Raw genomic sequence first — 20,487 nt, 5'->3', positions numbered from 1 at the left:
GAGGACTCTTAACTAACCAGTTTATATGAAAATAATGAGGTGAAATCTTGTCCACTTTCTCTCTTGATAAAGGTCATTCATTTGTGCTGTAATGAGACAAGCATGAAAAAAAACCTAAGCCAGTAAGGGGTGCTGGAAGCCTGCCAGGGTTTATTGAATCCAGCTACACCACATGGAAATGGGGAGCTGGAAACACAGAGGTGGTTTCAGGGCAGAGAATCAAACAACAGCCAGGGAAGGACTGGATTTTTTCTCCCCATTCACTGTGGGGGACTGGAGTAGGAGCTGGAGGACCAGGATGATTGAGGATGTCAGAGAAAAGCACAAACTGCAGCAAAGAGAAGTCTCTGGGTGTGTTTTGTGGGGAGAATGAGAGATGGGAGAAGTTTGGGAAAGTCAGGGGTTGGGGAGGGATGTATGAGAGTTGGAGAAAAAATACAGAGGGCTGAAGGAGGAGAAATTTGGAATCAGGTGTCCCACGATCTCCCAGCATGGCTGGAATCTGCCTGGAGGGCTGTGCTGGAGACACAGGGCAGGACAGGGCAGAGCTGGGGCTCAGAGGGGGTGGCAGGGACTGGTGACATCCACAGGCACCTCACAGTCAACTGGATCTCACACTAAGCCCCCACCTCCCACAGCTCTGGGAGCAGGGACTCATTGCCCTCAGTTTTCAGGGAGAAGCACAGTGGGAATTAGGGGACTTTTCTTGGAGGTTTCCCGCCAGGCCTGGATTCGAGCAGTCTAGATCCCAACTGCTCACTGAAATAGGGCTTGGGAGGCTGGTCAGGACCCATGTCCAGGCACCATCATTTCCTGCTGCAGGGGCTGAGCTCTCTGGCTGGATTTGAGATCTTCATTAGGGCAAAGACATCCTTTTCCTTAGTAGATGCCTTCCCAAGAAAGCCCTCATAACAAAGCTCTAACATGTCCAATGTTAAAACAGCAAACCCACATTCCTTATAGGACAGCTCCTGTTTTGTTTTTTTTTAATTCTCAAAAAAAAAGAAAAATATTAAAAAATCCAGTAACTCAAAAAGAGCAAATTTTTTTTCCTTGTGTATTCTACCACTCAATAAAATCATAACTATTTGTTGACCATTCAAGTGCTTTATGTGTTTTTTTCCAGAGTCACTGGTGCTCAGGGAATTTGTTCCCTCTTGGGAGTGCCTTCTGCCATACAAACCCACAAGCAGGTGGCATGGAGATGCCAACTAAGCAAGTCAGGAGATTTCTGGGGTGGGAATATCACCATCCAGGTTTTGTTCTGAGATTGAAAACATGTTCAAATTCAGAATTGTAAAAAGTCTGGTTAGGATTTGACATAAAGGGTGATTCAAGCTCCAGTTTCAGATTTAGCCTTGTAACTGGTTTTCTTTAGCAGTTCAAGAACACTGAACTTGGCTAAGAACGCTGTGGAAGCAAACTAAAAAAGGACCTGAGATCAGACTTGCTTATTATGGCTTTCCCTGTTTTTCCTGGGGCTTTTTATGGAGGAACACTAGCCAGGGAGTGCAGAAAGTCCTTTTTCCACTTCACCAGGTCAAATTAGTGGAATTACTTTGATACCATTGACTTTAATAGCACATATGGATTTTTTTATTAGCCTTCACAATCTCAGGATCAATGCTGCTGCTTCCCCTCATCCTGGGAACAAACACCAAAGGAAAGGAGATTTTCCTGTCAAAGATTTGTCTGGCCACTCAAACTTGGCCTCCAGACTGTCTGAGGAGGCAGCTGAGAACAAAATTGTTGTGGAAATTTCATAGAAAGATTTTACAGTTTTCTTAAACTCTATTTTGTGCCCATTCATGGCTCATCCTGGGGTATGGTGAGCACCTTGCAGCAGTTTTTCCACCCACAGCTCCATCCAACGCTTTGGTGGGTTTTGGGTCAACACCAGCAGTGGATTTTACGTCAAAACTGTCTTGAGGTCAGCCCAGAGGCCTTAACAGCACTGGTTCTGTGAAATGAACCCATTGAAACCTGTCCCATCAGGTGGAGGGGCAGACAAAGGAAACTCATAGGCTGTCCCAGGTCAGGAGACAAAGTGATGGCCAGATTATCCTCATCTGGCCCCTAAAAACAACACTGGAGCTTGCCAGAGTCCACAGGAATTGCTCCATAGGCAAACTCATCCTGCCCAAAAGCAGGTGCCACGAGGTGTCACAGAACTCAAAGCAGAAAATGACCCCATTTTTAGGGCTTTCATTTCATCCCAGAATAAACAGGTTCCCCTAATGCACACACAGGGGGCTCTTATACAAAAATTAACTGTTACAAATCGATAGCTTCATCAATTAACCATATTGCTTTTTTAAAAAATCATGTTTTACTTAGTCTGCAGGGGCCCAGTTCTAGAGGTTTCAGGAAACTTCTTTACAACATAATTTTTTGTGTGGCATCAGTGTAGGGAGAAACAGCTTCATGGTTCAGATTTTTATCCCCTCCAAGCTGGCCTTGAACACTTCCAGGGATGGGACAGCCACATTTGTGAGATTCCTTCTTGCAACAGGTTTTTAAAACTCTGTAGGAAAAAACTCCAACAAAACAAACAAAAAAAACTCAAAAAAAAACCCAAACAAAAAACCCCCAAAAAAGCCAGTAAGCTCAGCCTCTGAAAAAACCTTATTTTTTTTCCAGTGTTTATGCTGGGTTATTTCATGCTATCATATATATTTTATTGAAAAATTAGCCTAAATTCCTCAGATATCACAGAGAAACACTTCCATACTGAGTCCTCCCTACCCCATCCCTCTGTTCTGGGGATTCTACAGAACAGGGCATTGTTGGAGCTGCTGTAAGGTGAATATTCCATTCACATTTTCAGCCACACACTTATTATCCATTTGGAAACCATGTTGTAAAGATTATAAAGGGATTAATCCAGAATTCCAGAGTGAGCCAGGAGGTGGATCATTCCCCCACAGCAGAACATAAAATATAATAAAGTAAGTACAAATTATATAATAAAACAGAGTAAAATAAAAATATAACAAAAATATTAAATTAACATAATAAAATAAATAAAAATATAATAAAATAAAGGTGTTATCTACCCCCTCACAGAGGTTGGAGGGAACAAATGTAAGTTTCACTGGGGTGAATGATGTGTTTTAAAATATCCTGTGTCAGAGCTTTTCCACCTTCTGCCAGCCACTGAGGTTTGGAGGTCAAGCCCAGGCTGTTCAGGTCAAGGGAGGCTCAGCAGAAATTCGAGAAAGGAGTGGGAAAAGGCCAAGGAGAAGGATCCTCACCTGGAAGCACCACCTTCGCCTGCAGCATCCTCCTGAGCACAGTTAGGTAACTCCTCAACTTCTTGGCCAGGTGCTGGCTGTGGGGACAACAATGAGAAGATTAATTACAGTAATTGCCTGTGATTGCACCCATCCTCCTTCGAATGGGTGTGGCTGGTTCACTTCCCTGATTAATTTAATTGCCCTCAATTAGCCTGGCCTTCATTAAGCAATAGGAGCCATATTGCACTTTCTCTGTGTGTTTTGTTCCCTTATTGCTTACAGATGCCTGATAAACCCTGGAAGTTTGGGTTCTGAGCCGAAGATGCTGTTGGTTTCTCAGCTGGAGCCAGTTCCTGGTCTGGCAGCTCCAGGTAAATCACTCACAGTTGAAATTATCACCCTTTGCAAGTCCACAAACCTTTAGGCCACACTCACTACCCCAAATGGAGCAAAGCAGCACAGCCTGTGCCTCACCATCACCTGGGGAGGGGGAAATAAAGTGTAACAGAAATCGAAGTGTTGCTGACAGTTCCAATTCCATGTCTTGCTCATTCTTGTCTCCCCATCCTTCTGGAGCTCACCGAGTGCTAAAATTGAACACCTGATTTGGTGAAGGAATGCAAGTGAAACGGAATCCAACAGTACTAGAGGGCAAGGAATGGTTGAAGCCACAGTGTTCCAGCAGCATTCCAGCACCATGACTCCTTCCACAACCCTGCAGAAAATCAACAACTCCACAGTAACAGAATGTCTGGGCTTGAATGGTGCAGCAGGAGCTTCTGGGCAAGTCAGGAGCTGGATGATCTTTGGAGATCCCATGAAGCCCAAATCATTCCCTGGGAACATTTCTGTCTGCATAAAATAAAATGAAGAATTAAAAGCAAAGAGATGTTGAGCCTGCTCTGCCCCATGATGCACAAATGATTCAAACACAAAAGAGGACAGAGATTGAGAAGCAATTTCCTTTCTGCGATGTCTTTCTAAACAGAGAGGAACAGTTTTTAAGGCCTCTACTGAAATATTTAGTAAATCGTTTCAGAGAAGCTCTCCTGAATGTGGAGATGAGTCCCAAGTGCTGCAGTAAGAGAGAGGGTTTCATTTGTGTATCTTGAAAGTGTAAAGCCAGGCTTTTAAAACCAGCACAGTAGGAGAAAGTAGCAAAGCCCAACTGCTGACAACAGAAAAATGTTTTTTGGGTTCTCCCAACTCAGTTGGTTCAGGCACTACTCAAACACAGCCCACGAGGTCTTCTCCACATACACATCATTCCAGTGTGAAATGAATCAGATTTGGAGCCCAGTTTCCCTCTCCTATTAAGGACTAATGTCTGCCCGAGTTACCAAGATTTTGGCAAAACTTCCCTTGCCCAAAAGCACCATGGGACCATCAGACACTGCTTCAGCTCTCCTGAGACATCATTTATTACTGCCCTCAGCTTGATGCAAAGTTGGATTTGGTGCTTCCCTCCTTCCTCCTGGTTTTGCCAGATGGCACTGGTGGCCTGACAAAGGGGAAGGTCACCAGAAGCAGGGGACAAGTCACCTCTGTCCAGGTGCTGATGCAGAAAGAGCAAAGGTGTCACTGAGCTGTGACCCACATTGAGAGTCCATTTGTGTGGAGCACCTTAAATTGACTCTAAGGTGATTAACAGAGCAGAATTAGCACAGTGAGCCAGGGAATTAAGGGCAGGGAGCTGTCCTGGAGCCAATCCCATGGCTACATCTGTCAGAGGGAAGCCTGCAGCCCCAGAACCAGAGAGGGAGCAGAAACTGGAAGCATTAGGAGTTAAAAGCTCAGGATGTTCTCTGTGCCCACACGGATATCCCTGGAAGCTCTGTGAGCAGCACAGGACTGAGTGCTGGGGTTTGCACTGCAAAGCTTCCTGAAGAACACCTTCAACTTCCTTCTCCCAGCTCCCCTCGCTGGTACAGTCCCATGGGGAGCTGTTTTGGGACTTTTGCTCCTGCACAAATGGCTTTTTCATCACTGGAGTCACTTGCAAGTAACCAGATTTGTACCAGTTACTCAGCTTTTCCCGTGCAGCTGATGTTTTCTCCTACATGGGGAATCATTTCAAGATTAAGCCAAACAAAAGCTAAGGAGTGTCTTTTCCTTCCTAAACTTTCCCTGCTGTCCCTCTGCTTCATCATTCCAGCCAGTGCTATCTCATCTCCTGAGCCAGGACACCACTGGCAGCTCAGATTCATCACAGAAACACAGAATGGTTTGGGTTGGAAGGGATCTCAAAGCTCATCTCATTCCACTCCCCTGCCATGAGCAGGGACACCTTCCATTATCCCAGGCTGCTCCAAGCCCTATCCGACCTGGCCTGGTCGAACTTCCAGGGTTGGGGCAGCCACAGCTTCTCTGGGCAACCTGTGCAGGGCCTCCTCACCTTCACAGGGAAGGATTTCTTCCCAATATCTCATCCAAATCTACTGTCCTTTATCTTAAGGCCATTCTATAGCCATTTTCCCTTCTTCCCCTCACATCCAGCCCACAACTAGGTTGAATCTCATTTTCTCTACATTCTTTTTCCTTCCTAACCCACTCTGAAAGGAGGTGAAACATTCTCTGGACGTTATATAAACCAGCACAAAGTCCAGCTGCCTTCTCAGCCTGGCTAAAGTCAACCTTCCAGCTCAGCCCAGTGAGCCTTGCACAAACATGGGAATATTGACATGATAAACAGCAAATCTAACCTCTTGGCTCCCAGCACTAGGTACCACAGGGATTTGTTCCTATTAGGAATGGGTTGCCTTGGCAAAGCAGGCCAGCCCCAGCCCTGGGTGCCACGTGCACACTGAGAGCTGTGCCAGGACATCTGACTTTTTCCTGGCAGGGCCACACTCCCTGAATGTCCAAAACAACTGGAATTTCCCCATGGCTGGCCCAGTGTTGCCTGAAATACAGGGAACCTCAATGCTTTGATGGATCCATCCTACAGGAAGGTCACGAAAGCTTGGAAAATCCTGACCTTTCTGAGGCCAGCTGCTTGCTTATCTTCTCTCTTTTCCTTGATTGCACCTGGAGTAAATAATGAAAAAAATAAAAAAAAAAAAATTAAAAAAAAAAAATTCACTTGTTGGTTCCTGGGAACAGGAACCATCCATCTCTGTGAGCATGTGGGGACAGCCTGACCGGCTGCGCAAAGACAGCCTGATTTACAGTCCTGAGCAAACCTGGAGTAATTCCACAGGCAGGGAAAGGACACAGCCAGCAGACACAGAAAACTTCCAGGAGCAACCAAGTCTCACTGCTCTAAATTCCACTTTCTCAAATAGTAATATCCAAATGCTTAAAAGCACTTCATTGTGCACAACACTGACCTCTGCCATTATCCAAACACCCAAATATCCCTTTTCTCCCCAAACTCGAGTGAAACAGGGATGAAAACAAAATTAAGCAAGTCAAACACGTCCATAAAAGCAGATTTTTGAACTCACATCCCTTTGAAGCTCTTTATTTTGGCCCAGGACAGGCTGGCAGACTCTTTGTTGAGACAAATAGATGCAAGGAAGATTGCAGGAGGTACCAGAGGACCCAGAGACTCTGCTCAAACTCTGGTTTATTTATGAAGTGAAAAACAGCACAAAAGTTCTGGTGGAAAAGGTTGGCAACAGAGGACATGATGTTTTCTCATACCTTAGAAGTTTAGGAGCCAGTGTCACAGGGAAATTTCTGACAGCAATCCCTGCAGACACTACTTTGAAAGACCCAGACACAGCAAAACATTCCCAGTCTCTCACCTGACCATCCCTTACAGAAATCCAAGTCCTCCCTTTTCACTCTCCAGCTGCCCAATTCCCTTTCCCAGCAGTGCAGGGAAGCTGCAGCAGGAATGTTTCCCTGTCAAGAGGCTGGAGGGACGGTCAGGCACAGGTGGGACCTGGAGATGCTCCATTCTCCCAGGGAAGACAGGGAGGGAATGAGGGAGGGAGGGAGTCCGTGCCTGGGCTGCCTGTGCCCTCTCGTGGCTGCCTGACTGTGCTGCACAACCGGATTTTTGCGTGGCTTTTTAAATGAAAATGAAATTAAATCGCGTTCTGTACACAGCTCTCCCATTGTCATCTCGCACAGGGCAAGAGGAGATATTCCACGTTAATCTGCAGAGCAGAGCAGGGAGGAGAGCAAGTGGTTTTAGTGAAACCAGGGTGCCCCAAAACCTCTGCCTGCTGAGAGAAGGGGAAGATGGATCAGGAAAAGGGGAAGGAAGAAGATCCTCCAATTACCCAGCACCCGTGCAGTGCTTCAAGCTGGGAAATTAAAGGAGACACAACGGAGCAGGAGAAGCCTCAGCTTCCCTCAGGAAGAACAGGTACCTGCTCTGATGAATAAAAGCATCCCAAACCTCATCCTGTAGGATTTTCTCTTGCACCCCAAGCACCCCAACCCTCCAACTCCAACGAGGCTTGTAGAGGTTAATAGCAAATGTTTATTTTCCTTTATGAAAGAGCAGGGTGCAACCATCCCACTGCTAACAGAGTGACTTCATTTTCCTTCACAAATTGTTCTCTCTGCTTCGTTTGAAATGCAAGACAACCTCAGACAAGGCATTGCTCCAGTTCCTTCTGTCTCAAAGTGCTTTTTAACGTGACACTGAGGGCGAAAAAACATCCCACAAAACAAAACATCTCCTACCCAGAGAGATCATCTCCTTCCCAGTGCTGCAATGTTTGTGCAGTGTGGCAGCTCACGGCACAGGAAGACGTGGAGATCACAAGGACAGGGGGACGAGATGCAGGGAGAAATTCCAGGGGTGGAATTAATCTGAGCTGAAATCCACAGCTGGGGAAACCAAAGCTGTGTTATTTCTCTCTCCCCTAGACGCAATCCAGCAGCTCAGTGGAAGAAAATTTGGTTCCTACTGTAATATCCTTCAGGAGAGGATGGAATTATGGAGCTGAGGATGGGCACCAGCTTGCTGAGGGTGGCAGAGGGACAGGGTGACAACCCTGTCAGAAGTGAAAACCCCAGAGTGGGTGATGGCTGAGCTGATTCCAGAGTCACTTAAAAAAAGGCTAAATTAGCTACAAAATACTGTCATGGCTTTAATAAACCTGGTCTGAGTTCAGGATGTGTCAAGCTTGTGCATTCCTACAGCTCCAGTGACATCCCTCCCTCCCAGCACATTTTGGGGCAGGCAGGAATGTCAGCCACATCCCTCATGTGCACACAAAGAGGTTTCAGATTCCCTCACCAGGGAATGGCAGCCCAGGAAAAGTTGTGATTCCCAGTGGACAGGCATCTCCAGGTCTGATGCAACACTGGGAAGGAATCTCCAGGCTTTGGGACTGCCCAGCTTGGCACACTCCTCCTGGAGACACAAACCTGGGAACATGGGCTCTGCCTGAAGGGTGGGAACAGGACTGCCCAAAGCTCCCTCAAGAGCAGGATCAGCTCCAATGCTTGTTTGTGGGCGAGGTTTGTGTTTAGGAGCATCATGGGGGATTTCACACCAGGAACTGGTCACAGGGTCCTGCATCTGCCTCTGACAACTGCAGCAGATTCCCTAGTCCAGGAGAAAAAATCCTGCAGCCAGCTGGGAGTTAGGGAATTTCCCTGCTCCCTTTCCTCTGCTGGAGGCCCCAGGTGCACAGCTCTAGCCATTCCCCAGCCTGCATCACCCAGTGCCAAACATCCAGCTAAAAACAGGAACAAATCCCTCTTTGTGACTCTGCTGGCAACAAGCTTCTCTTGCAGGCTCCTTGAAAAGGAACAAGGAAGTACTTGGAAACAAACTGTTCAAGATTATTGTGCTCTGCTGGCATTTTCAGGGCTGCTGTGGTCAGCAGGACCTCAGGGACAGCACCCTCCATCCCAAAAAAACAAGTGGAACAGACAGCCAGCATCTGTTCTGACAGACTGGCTCACTAGGAAGGTTCAGAATTCCCACCCTGCACAGGCCTGGCCTTGGGTTATGCCAAAGCAGATTGCATATAAAAACAAAAATTTTTAAAAAATGGATATACACTGCATATAGGACACTCCAGTCTATGGATGGCCATCCCAGAGCAGCCAGGGCCAGCCCAGCTCCAGGGGCAGTGTGGTAGCTGCATTCCAGCCACACTTGGAGGAGTGGGACAGCTGAAGGTGGAACTTGTGCCTCTTGCTCCTTGCTCTAGGCAGAGGGAAGGTGAGAGGGAGCAGGACAGGCTTCACATTCCAAGCCCTTCCTCCAGGAGCAGTTTCCTTCCACACTCAGGGCTCTGCTTACATCTCGCTGGGATAAAATCCAAGTTTGGCCAGAGACATCTCCCTCCGGAGCCGCATGACCTCCCAGTACATCAGCTCCACTGCAAAGCACAACAGGGGCAGAGATGGGGAAAAAACAAAAAAATCAGTAAGGAGGGCACAGCTGGCCACCAGCTCCTGCTCTGCTGTGCTCCCAGCATTCCCAAAGGGGAAGGAAGGAGGACAGGCCCATGGCGTCACCCATTACCAGCCCCACCCCAGAGCAAAGCTCCCAGGAAGCTGATAAACAAGGAAAAGATGCTACACCCCTCCTCTCACGCCCTTCTGTTGTCATTTATCTGCTTCTCAAAGACACCCCTAGCTGGCCCCACTCCTGTCACTCCAAACAGCCCCTCCCAGTTGCCTCCACAGAAAGCATCCCCCTGGAGCCAGCTCTTACCATCCTGCCTCACCAGGCCTTGCTGGATGTAGCGGATGTAGGTGAAGAAGTTGCACACTGCTGTGATCTGAGGGCCAGAGGGAAATGGGGGGAGAAAACAAAAGGAACAAATATTTGAGACATTACTTTGGTGCAAGTGATGAAAAGGAGTCAAACCTGTGCACAAAAATCAACTTTTTGTGGGATCAGCTCTTTAAAAATGCAGCTCAGGAAATAATTAACTTCTAAAATCCTCCACTGAACAAGAGCCCCAACAACAAAATTAACAAATGATCCACCTTCTCCCTCCCCTCCACAGAAAGGACAGTTTGTTCCCACAGCCAGGCACGGATCTGACTGGAACAGCAACAGTCTCTAAAGAGCAGAAAATTATTGTGTTTTACAAAGGGGAATTAAATAATAACAATAAAGCCAAACAATCAAAGCTTTGTACTGAATGAAATCATGGCAAATAAACACACTGAAGGTTATTTGAAAGCAGAAGGAAGAGCTGGATCTGCCCCCTAATCATCAACTCAGAGCCAACTCAACCACAGGAAAAACCTCAAATCCCACAGTTTTTCCTCAATTCCAGGGCTGACCCACTGGAACTCATCTACTGCGGGGCATGGAATAATTTTGGAAGGTCAAGGCACTCTGGGGAGCTGAAGGACTCACCCTGGCCCTGCAGGAAGGGGAAATGTAGTAGTAATTCCCAGAATCCCCCAGCATGATCCGGTGCTTGCAGGTCCTGGGGAGGCCACTCAGAGCACATTTCCTGCAGGAAAAGGGAAAAGCACTTCAGCAATCCAGTGGCACAGCACAGATCCAGCAATTCAGCCAGCTGGGGAGATGGAAGTCAGAGATCAGAAGCCACCCCTGGGTCAGGCAGCGTGAAGAAGGAAAAAAAAAACCAATCAACCCTTGGCTGATATTCTTTTGCTCCTGGGAATATTCCATAAATGGGAAGTTTAGGAGACTTTAGGTGAAAGCACTTTTTCCCTGACACATACCTCCAGAGGAAACCACAGGAAATATTAAAAAAGTGAGGCTGGAGCAGAGCACAACCAATGTCCCCTGGTCTCTGCACATGTCCCCCACATTCCAGGCTCAGGTGTATCAGCTTTCCTGGTGAGATGTAACTATGTTGGCTGGGCACCAAAGCTGGCTTCAAAACAGGTAAATCCAACATTTGAGCAGGATTTGCACATACCAAGAACTCAAAACAAGCCAACCTCTCCTTGGGCAGACAGGAAAGGAGCTTGGCTTCCCCATTTTGAGATTTCAGAGGGTGGAAACAGCCTTTACCAATCAATAATCAGCAAGGGGTGCTGCATTCCTTTGTTTTCTTCCCTTTTCTCCTGATATTTGCAAGGCAGATTATTCCCATCACCACTTTAAGCAATAAAGCAGAATTTTCTAGTGCACAGTTATCACCAAATTCCTCAGGAAGAGGAACATCACTCCCAAACTGCAAAAAAAAAAAAGCTCTGGGGAGCCACAGGAGGTGAAGGAGATGTTTCAGAAAGGTCCTGAGCTTGTCCCTGGGCTTGTTTTCCACTGCTCTCAAGGCAAACATTAGCCAAGAGTGGAAGCACGGGTTCCAAGTGACCGCATGCAAGGAGAAGTAATCATTGACCAAATATTACCACATCTTAAGAAGATTAAATTCCCAGGAGGTGCAGGATGACCAAAACCTTTGTAAACAAGATACCTGTAAGGAGCCACATATTTGAGCATTGCCACATCCTGGAAAAGAGTGACTTCCTTAATTGGTACTACTTGGTGTAAAACTACAGCTATCACAACGAAACTAAGCACTATTGCCATAAAAATTAGTGGTTTACATCTGGGAAAAAAGGGGAACTAATTCCTTTTGGGTTTTTATTGCCAATAGGTTCCTTCCCATCCTGCTTGGGTGGAATTTAAACAGGGTTAAAGAGTTAGGTCAGCTCAGCAAAAGCTTCCAAGCTGCCACATGGTGCTGAGTTAGTGACTTGCTAATGCTCCAGAGACCTTTGATCACTGACTGAACAATAAATATTTCACTTACGTTATGATTTGTAACCAGAAGCCATTGTGAAGACAAAAAATAAAATTTAAAAAAAACTAAAGGAAACTTATAAGGATAAACACAGGATGGGTTGTTTGGGGAATAATTTTCAGGAGACTGGCAGGAAACCTTAACGTCCCCTCTGTCACAGGGACACCTTAGAAGGTAAGAAAGGGCTTAAATTTAATATCTGAATAAAGTCCCTCCTCTTTGTTTGGAATACCACAACACTCCTGCTAGTGTGAGGTGGCCCCAAGCTGCCTGTCACACCACTCAATGGCAGGGGACAAACCAGCAGCAAGGAGGGCACAAGGCAGGGAGGCACAGCTCTTACTTGGGGCCACCACATTCTTCTGCTGCTGCCTTCCCCACAGGGACAGTGTGGGAAGCCACTGGCTCGATGGTGAGGGTGTTCTGCTCCACAGCCACTCGCACCAGCTCCGACAGCTGCAGCAAAATAAGGGAGAGCAGGAATGAATTCCAGGAAGGTAACACTCCAGAGCTGCCCACTGCTCCTGCTTTTACAGCACTCACCTCCTGCTTGGTGAAGTCCAGACAAGGTCCTACATCTTCTTGGTAAATTCTGTCCAGGAAGGAGCAGGATTTGTCCAAAGTTGGAGATTCCTTCCAGGCCTGGAACTCGGCAAACAAAATGGAGTCGACCTGGAGTGTCCAAGAGGAGGGGGAAGAAGGAGGAACACTGTATCAAAAGGTACCTGTTACTATGCAGGAAGCTGCCTGGCTCCAAGGATCTCTTGTTTCCCACCCAGCAGCAGTTTTGTGCCACAGTGACACAGCCCTTTCTGGGCTGTGTGTGCCAGAAGCCTGCATGCCATGCCTGCCTCTCTATCCCATTTTCCTTCACATGGCTTTTTCTCCTTCCTGTGGCTGCAGGAAAGCCACCACACAACCACTGAATAGACAAAGTGCATGCTCAACCCATGGGAGCAGCTGAGGGGCAATAGAAGACTCCGTGGGATCTGGCATTTAAATCCCAGATGGATCATCAGGCAAAGCACCAACCTGACTGACAGAGCAGCTCCTACAAGCCCAACAAAAGCTTCTGAAAGGAAAATATAAAACTAAGCTGGGCAACAGAAATAACATGAGTGAACGCAGCTGGAAAAGTCCAGATTCCAGCACATCCCCTCTGTGCCATGGAGACTGCTCACCTGGGACCAGCAACAGCTTCAGAGCCACAAGATGGAAAAACAAATGGAGAAAAACAAAATGAAAGAAAAAAATAAATGGAGATTAGCATAAAAGGAAGCTGGAACTGAAAGGCTGGAAGCGTGAGAGGCAGGTGCGTCCCACCCGTTCCCAGAGGTTGGTTACCTGCCGTGAGGAGGAGGAGGAGGAAGCATCTGCTCCCAAGGCCTGCCAGCCTGGCTCATAGGTGATGTGGATAGCCTTCCCAGGGAGGATGCAAAGGAGCAGGGAGAGGAGAGCAGGGAAACCAGACTTGGAGGGCAGAGGGAGAGACAGACAGTGAAGGAAGAGGTTTAGAGAGACAGGCAAAGAGGGGGGTAAAAACCATGAGATACAGAGAAAGGCTCAGGTCCTCCCCTGCAGGAACTGAGCATGGTCCTCAAGACACCACAGGGCCACAAGCTGCATCTTTAGACTTGAGGTGCAAAAACGGAACAGAAATTACCATTTTTAGGCTCAATTTAAGACCTTTCCCACAGAGCACCAACTCTCTGAATGCCAGGTTCCTTTTTATCACCTCTCTCATAAGGATTCTGAGGGACAAAAAAACATCCCATCAATACGTAACACTGGGCACTCTGGAGGCTGAGGCCTGAGATTTGAAACCCCAGGAGATCTGCACCCTGTGGAAGTTGCCTCCATGAAGAAATGACAGATCCAAACCTTTAACAAGCCTTTGTGCTCCCTCAACAATTCTTCACGACACAGACCACAGTTCCCAAAAAATCACTAGTGAGACATATTCCCCCACCACATTCTTCTTCAGCTTCATTTTTCTTGACCAAGTGCCTCCTATTTGCTTCCCAGGACAGCTGTGTCCACATCTGACTATTGGAAGTGGCTTCTGCTCAGCAGCTCTCGATATCTGCTCACAGCACTGGCACCCCCTGGATCTGGCCATCAGTGATCCCTCAACTGCTTCCTGTCCCGACAAAGAGGAAACCTGCACAAAAGGAAACCCTCCAGTGCCTGCCTCAGCACAAATTTAGGGAACAAGGCACAAACAGCTGTTCAGTGAGACCACAGAGCTCTGTGGGAAGCCTGAGCCCGGAGCTCCTGGAGCGGCGGCTCCGAGGCCGATGCAGCGAACGTCCCTCACCCACCTCTTTGCATTCCCGGTTGACAGGCTCTGGAGCCGCGCTCTGGCTGGCAGCTGACACCATGGCACTGCTGGTGCTCTTGTTCCGCCCGTGGCCCTTCCTGAAGCCAGCTTTGGAAGGGCTCTGCAGCTGAGGGTGCAGCTCCCGGTTCGGGGAGGACGGTGTGGATGTGATCACCAGCGTCTTCAGGGCCGTCACCTCTGCCTGCAGCATGTCAATCTGGGGACACAAGCAAGAGTCACCCTCAGCACCTGCTGGGCTCCAGTTTGCTGCATCCCATCAAACATTGAAACCACAGGGATGTGGTTACAAGCCCAGCCACGAAGCCTCTCCCCCATCCACCCAGTGCCACCACCATCCAGAATTTTAAAAAGCAGCTGTTTGGGAATCTACCCCTTTTGTCCCAGGCTCTTTTCAGAACCAGTAACTCTAAAGAAATTTCTCTCTTCTCAAGATGGAGCCATTTGAGCAACCCTGTGGTGCAGCCATGTGAGGAAATTCCAGCTCCCCAGGTCTCTGCTCTATCCTTCCATCCCAGACCTGTGACAATTAAATTCATTATTTCTCCGTGGATCCATTTCCCAAATGAGAGCTGGATCAGCAGGAGACTGCAAGGATGTCTGTGAGGCCTTCTCCCTCTCACTCAAGTGAGAAAGTGCTAGAAAGGGACCACAGCATCTCAGAGAGATGAAGCTGCACTTCACTCTGCTCAGCCACTAAACAGCCCTGTGGCCAGGCTGGGAAGAGATGCCACCACATTAACCTCAGAAATGAAGTCACAGAGAGTCACTCACTCACCTTGCCCCGGGCCTCCCTGAGCTGTTTCTCTGCCGCAGCCTGTTTGGTATTGGCTTCTCTCACCATCTTGTGGGCTTCCTGCACCAGAGAGAGTTTTAATCCACTTGTTGCACCCCAGGTCACACAGCCAACAAGGGAGGCCACAGATCCACCACATCACACGTTCAGGCAAGGGGACAGGCAGCCCTGTCACATCCAGAGGGTTTGTTCCATCGGCTGTGCAGAGCCTTCCCTCAGAACTTCCCAGGGAAGGCTCCCAGTGCCAAAGCCTGGAGTGCATCCCCTTTCCAGGAGCATAGCTGGCTAAGTTAAGGAGTTTAGCTGGCCAAGGTCATCACTCGCTGATAGGGGCTGCTGAGAAGAATGCCAGAAGCAAGGACCTGCCTTTCCTTGCCCTTTGGAACTGCTGTAACATTAGAACCCACCTGTTCCACACCACAGCTGTGTCTGCCCCTATTCCAGCAGCTCTGCGACTCCATCCTCACCTCAGCCTGGTTCCTGCAGCCACTGCAGTCTTGCTGGGTGATCCCTGCACTAATTCCTGACCCTGACTGCTTCCTGTGGCTCTGATCCTGATCCAGACTCGCTGCTCCACATCTTGGTGAGGGCACTGCTCCTGCCTGCCTTGTTATTGCACTTTGCTCCCACTTCTCTTTGGGAGCAGCTGGTTCCCATTGCCCCAGGCAGGACTGTGGCACAGCAGGAGCTGGAGCTCAGGTGGGAGCCAAATGGTGGAAACTGGCTTAGAAGCTTCTCCCACAGGAAGAGAGGAGCGGGATGAAGCCCAGCTGGGGCCTCCCTGCAGTCTGGAAACAGCGTCTGGCCAAGGCCACCAAAGGAAGGAAGGGGACAGCCCTTGGCTACACGATCTCTAAGATCACCCTGTGCTCAGGAGGCCAAAATTTTGGGAGGGAGTGCTCCCTTGGCTCTCACAGCCCTGTGTTTCAAAGGCACAGATGGGCTCTGGCTTTCCTCACCCAGACAGATCCAGACATTAGAGCTGCTGGTGAATGGGATTTTGCCAGGATACAGCTTGGAAAGAATCACATCACAACGAAAAAACAACCAAAACAAAAACAACAATCAACAGGCCTTCTGGACACTCATTGGAGCAGTGAGGATGAGGACATCCAGCATGTTCCCACCCCCAGAAAGGGCTGGGACAAGCCAGGGAATCATCTCTATTACACAGCAGCTGCCCAGGCTACAGAGCAGGCACGGAGAACGACCGGGAGCTGAGCTGTGCTTGGCTCCAGCTCCAGGCATTCCCACATTTTGGAACCGTATCTACTGAGCTCTTTATGCCACCCCACAGCTGCTAGGTGAGAGAAACCCAGATAAAGCCTCCACCTGCAGCACTGGCCAGTTCTGCTTCTCCAAGTGGGAAAGAATAAAAGGGGAGAAGAGGAAATTGTGGGAAGAGATGGCTGGAAGTCCAGGGAAAGCTGTCTTAAAGAAGCTGGATGTAAGCTTAGCTTAAAAAACTATGGGAAAAGGAAGAGGGTGGTACCTCAAACAGGCTGGCTGTTAACTCCTCCAGTTCCTGCTCCAGCTGTTCCCTGACTTTTGACAATCTTTCACATTCTTTGTCCTTCAGCTTCAGTTCCTGTTGAGGAAATGGAGAGGGATAGGGATGCTGATGCCCTGCCCCAGCCTGTCAATCCCAGAATTTCCTCCACATTCCAGCACCTGATCTCTGACCCAAGATTCCTGTCACCACCTCTAGGAAAGTCCCCACCACTCCAACCTGTGCCACCCTCCCCAGGAGTTCCGAAAAACACTGGGGCTCACCTTCTGTGCTTTGTGCAGCTCATCTCTCAGGAACTCAGAGCCCTTTTCCCGGATCTCCACCGAGGAGCTGCGCAGCCGGGACACATTGAGCTGCTCCATGGACTGGGGCTCATGCACACCTCCAGCATCCTGGCATCCACTCTCTGGCTCCTCCTTGTTGCCTTTGGATGGCATCAGGGGCTTCCAGTGTCCCACAGCGGGTGGATTCTGGCTCTCTTCCTCAAAATTGACCTGGCTGTGGGGTAACAGCACAGGGAAAATGAGCATGGCAATGATCCAGATCCTTCCTCCAACACTCACATCCAGCCCCTGACACAGGCAGTGGGAATGAGGTGGGGAGAGTGATGGGGAAGAATTTAGGCAGCAACAGCTGCACCAGTTCATTTGCCTTGCATCCCTATGGAAGTGCTTTACCGTTTTGGCAGGATGTCCTTATTAACTCAGGGTAAGGCAGGAGAACTAAGGACAGCTCCTCCAGGGATCCCATTCTCACCTGCTGCTCAAGAGAAACACCCTGCAAAAGGATTTTTAGGATTCCAGGATACACCCAGTAGACCTAAGGTCAGACTTCCCTACTGAAGTAGCAAAAAAAAAGAAACACAGCTTTCCCATTCCAAATATAAAGACCCCAATCTTCTCTGCTGCCAACCCAGACGACCTCTACCCCCTGAACCTGCTTCAGAAGGAAAAGATGATCTATTCTTAACAATTTTTTAGCCTATTTTCCCACCTATTTCCCACTGAAATCCCCCACAGAGCTGTCTAAACCCGTGTATTGTCCCCAAGCTGTGTCAAAGCCCTATTTTTTAGTTTCAGGGGCCAGCAATCAGAGATGTCCTAGAAAGAAGAAACCAGAAGAGTCACCTGGTACACTGCACCCCAGTGCTCGGTAGGGCTCTGTCAACTCCCAGATTACCACAGATGCTGGAGAAGTTTTAGGAATGGAAAACATAATTTGAATGCCTGCATGCAGGGTACTGCTGTCACTGTGGTGTTTACATTTCTCCTCTTCCTCACTGAACTCTCCCCATGGAATCTCCCTCCATGTGAAAGCAGGGACAGCGTGTCCAAGCCTTCCCCATGTGGCAGTTTTCTATCCTGCTCAGACACAGACACTGCCCTGCAGATTAACCTGCTGCTGCTTATCTCTGGCTCACAAGCCCTGGCTGAGCTCTGGTGTCCTTCTCTTTGTGCACCTCCTCCCACACTTCTGGACACTACTCCTCACCCACCCACCCTCCTGCAGAGCAACCATCATCTCTTGTTACTCAGGTTCACTTTTTCCTCTTCCCTTTGCCCCATCTCTGTGTCTTCCTCTCCTGCATTCCAGCCAGGCCATGCTTTTTTTCCTTGCTCCACACAGGCTGGGCTTTTCTCCTCAGTCCCAGAGAGTCCGATCACCTTTTCCGCCCTAATTTCTCCATTTCTGTGCCCTCCAAGCTGTCCAAGACCAACAGCTGTCCACAGCCACCTTCCAAACAGGGAACAAAGGAGCAGTTCCCAGCTATATCAGCTCAGGTATCATAGGAAAGCATGTAGGAAAGCACACATGGAGAACTCTCTGAACACTGGGAAGAAATCACACCAGAAAGGAGCAAGGAAACCAGAGCACGAAGGACAAAAATAATATATAAAAGAAGCAGCAACATTTCACCGATCTACTGATAGAAATACACTTAATCTAACCCACAGGAAGAAAAAATAATATTGTTCCTTTATGACTCTCAAATTCTCAGCTGAAAGTTACCTCAAGAGACAGATATTTCAGCATATTTTCACACACTATGGAAGAAAACTGAAGGATATGGAGGAATTAAACAGTCCCACCCACACTTTGTAATGCCAAAAACATATCCTGGAAAATGATGATGGAATAGCTCATTCTTTCTCCACACCATGCAAGCAGAATCCCTGTGGAAGCCTTGGATATGCTGAATTCTGCTCAGGGTCCAGGTGGTGCTCTGAAATCCAATCCCAGAGACCAAAGGACCACCACAAACATTCTCTCTCTTGCTGACTGGTAGCGAGCTGCCTTTCCAGGAAAAATGGATCATGTACTAAGAGTCACACACTGACACAAGAAATGCAAACCTACACAAAAAAAAAAAAAAAAAAAAAAAAAAAAAATCCCCAAACACCCCACAACCTTCTAAAATTGGTTTCTGTAGAAAAAGCAAAAAAATGTGCAGGATCTGCACTTTTTCCAGCGGGCCCCACATGTTTCCTGCAGCACTGATCCGACGGGGCTGTTTCCCGTGCAAGCAGCCTCTGGCTCTCTCCAGGTTAAACTCTTACCCACAGGTCTGGGAGCAGGGCCTGACTTTTCCATCCCCACCGGGATGGACACCTGACCTGCACCACCATGGACCAGCATCACTCCAGAGTGGCTTAACATCCCATGTGTGCTCAGCATCATCCCTCAAGTGTTTGGCAAAGCATCTGGCAGTGGTTCATTATATTTTTATGGTAGTATGTTACAGCAGAACACACATTGGTGTTTCTTCTCTTTGCCTCAGCAATAAAACGCTAAGTCCTGTGTCTGGGGATGCTCCTGCCTCCTTACCCCATCTCCTTATTTAGCTTCCACGTAACTTCTTCCCTGTGAGGGTGATGGAATGGATTTCCCAGAGAAGCCGTGGCTGCCCCATCCCTTTAAGTGTCCACGTCAGGTTGGACAAGGCTTGGAGCAACCTGGGATAGCTGAAGGTGTCCTTGCCCGCGGCAGGAGAAGATGAACTTTAAGATCCCTTCCAACACAAACCATTCCAGGATTCTACGGAGACACAGAGTCCCGGCACACGGACGCCACTCCTTCCCCGTGCAGACCCTCACCTACCCCCGCAACATCGCTGGGTCCCGCCGCCGCTGCTGCTCCTCACGGCGGAGACGCGCCCGCCGCCGCCCCCATGGCCGGGGCAGCCGCACCGGGAGCGGCAGCCGTGCCCGGGGGAGAAGCCGGAGCCGTGCCCGGGGGAGAAGCCGGACCGAGAAGCCGAGACGCGCCCGGAGAAGCCGCAGCCGGAATGGGAGCGGTGCCCGGAGGAGCAGGAGTCGTGCCCGAAGGGACCCGAACCGGAGCCGCCGCAGGATCCGTGCCCGGCGGAGCCGCAGCCGTGCCAGGCGGGATCAGAAGCGCAGCCGCAGCCGGGTCCGTGCCCGGAGGAGCCAGAAGCGGAGCCTCTCCCGGAGGATCCGGCGCCGATCCCGAGCAGCCGCGGCCCCGCCGCCCACGTGATACCGGCGCGGCTGCGCCCTGAGGGCCGCCGGGGCTCTGAGGGGCCGCTGCGGGCACCGGCACGGGCGGGACGGCCGGAGCTGGGAATTACCGGGGCTTGTCACCCATCAACTCAATGCGAGGCTGTCAGGAGGTCAAAGGAAATGTCCAACATCCGTCCCTCCGCTCCGCTGTTCGCCCCCGGCTCGGAATCGATCCTGGCTTCCTCCGCCTCCTTCCCGATAGCGGGATGGGGAATGGGGGCTGCTGTCTCTGCTGCTCCTTCTGCCTCAGGAGCAGGACGCCTCACGCTCCGCCCCTGCTCCATCCCGGGGTTCCTCCCACCGGAGAAGTCCTCCAAGGAGCGCTTAATGCACTTCCCCAGCGTGAGTCCCTTTCACAGGGTCGGCCCTTCAGGAATAGGCAGCTCCAGCGTGGGCTCCTCTCTCCACATGTCCTGCCAGGACCCTGCT

At 49.3% G+C, this 20,487-nt stretch overlaps 1 protein-coding gene across 14 annotated transcripts in view; it reads right to left on the bottom strand.

Annotated features, from left to right (window-relative positions):
• RAB3IL1 (RAB3A interacting protein like 1) overlaps positions 1-20,487 on the bottom strand; it is a 42,561-nt gene that overhangs the window by 11,822 nt on the left and 10,252 nt on the right. For 3 of the 14 annotated variants that reach the window (XM_023928734.2, XM_086894877.1, XM_086894872.1), the window contains 9 exons: positions 16,801-17,035; positions 16,520-16,615; positions 15,010-15,087; positions 14,215-14,430; positions 12,437-12,565; positions 12,237-12,349; positions 10,528-10,627; positions 9,871-9,937; positions 7,652-9,532 (listed from right to left, as the gene is read on the bottom strand). In XM_023928734.2, coding sequence (XP_023784502.2) covers positions 9,450-9,532; positions 9,871-9,937; positions 10,528-10,627; positions 12,237-12,349; positions 12,437-12,565; positions 14,215-14,430; positions 15,010-15,087; positions 16,520-16,615; positions 16,801-17,035 — 1,117 coding nt within the window. In that variant the 3' untranslated portion in view covers positions 7,652-9,449. Of the gene's footprint in view, positions 1-1,020; positions 2,538-3,254; positions 3,332-7,651; positions 9,533-9,870; positions 9,938-10,527; positions 10,628-12,236; positions 12,350-12,436; positions 12,566-13,237; positions 13,364-14,214; positions 14,431-15,009; positions 15,088-16,519; positions 16,616-16,800; positions 17,036-17,214; positions 17,315-19,363; positions 20,361-20,487 lie in introns of those variants that run through there. The other 11 variants (XR_015288540.1, XM_086894870.1, XM_086894868.1 and 8 more) reach the window with 10 other exon arrangements.

Source organism: Cyanistes caeruleus, chromosome 6, assembly GCF_971803275.1.
Source record: "Cyanistes caeruleus chromosome 6, bCyaCae1.hap1.1, whole genome shotgun sequence".
Lineage (NCBI taxonomy): Eukaryota > Metazoa > Chordata > Aves > Passeriformes > Paridae > Cyanistes > Cyanistes caeruleus.
The sequence above is the reverse complement of the archived record's forward strand: the minus strand, read 5'-3'. Positions and strand labels throughout refer to the sequence as shown.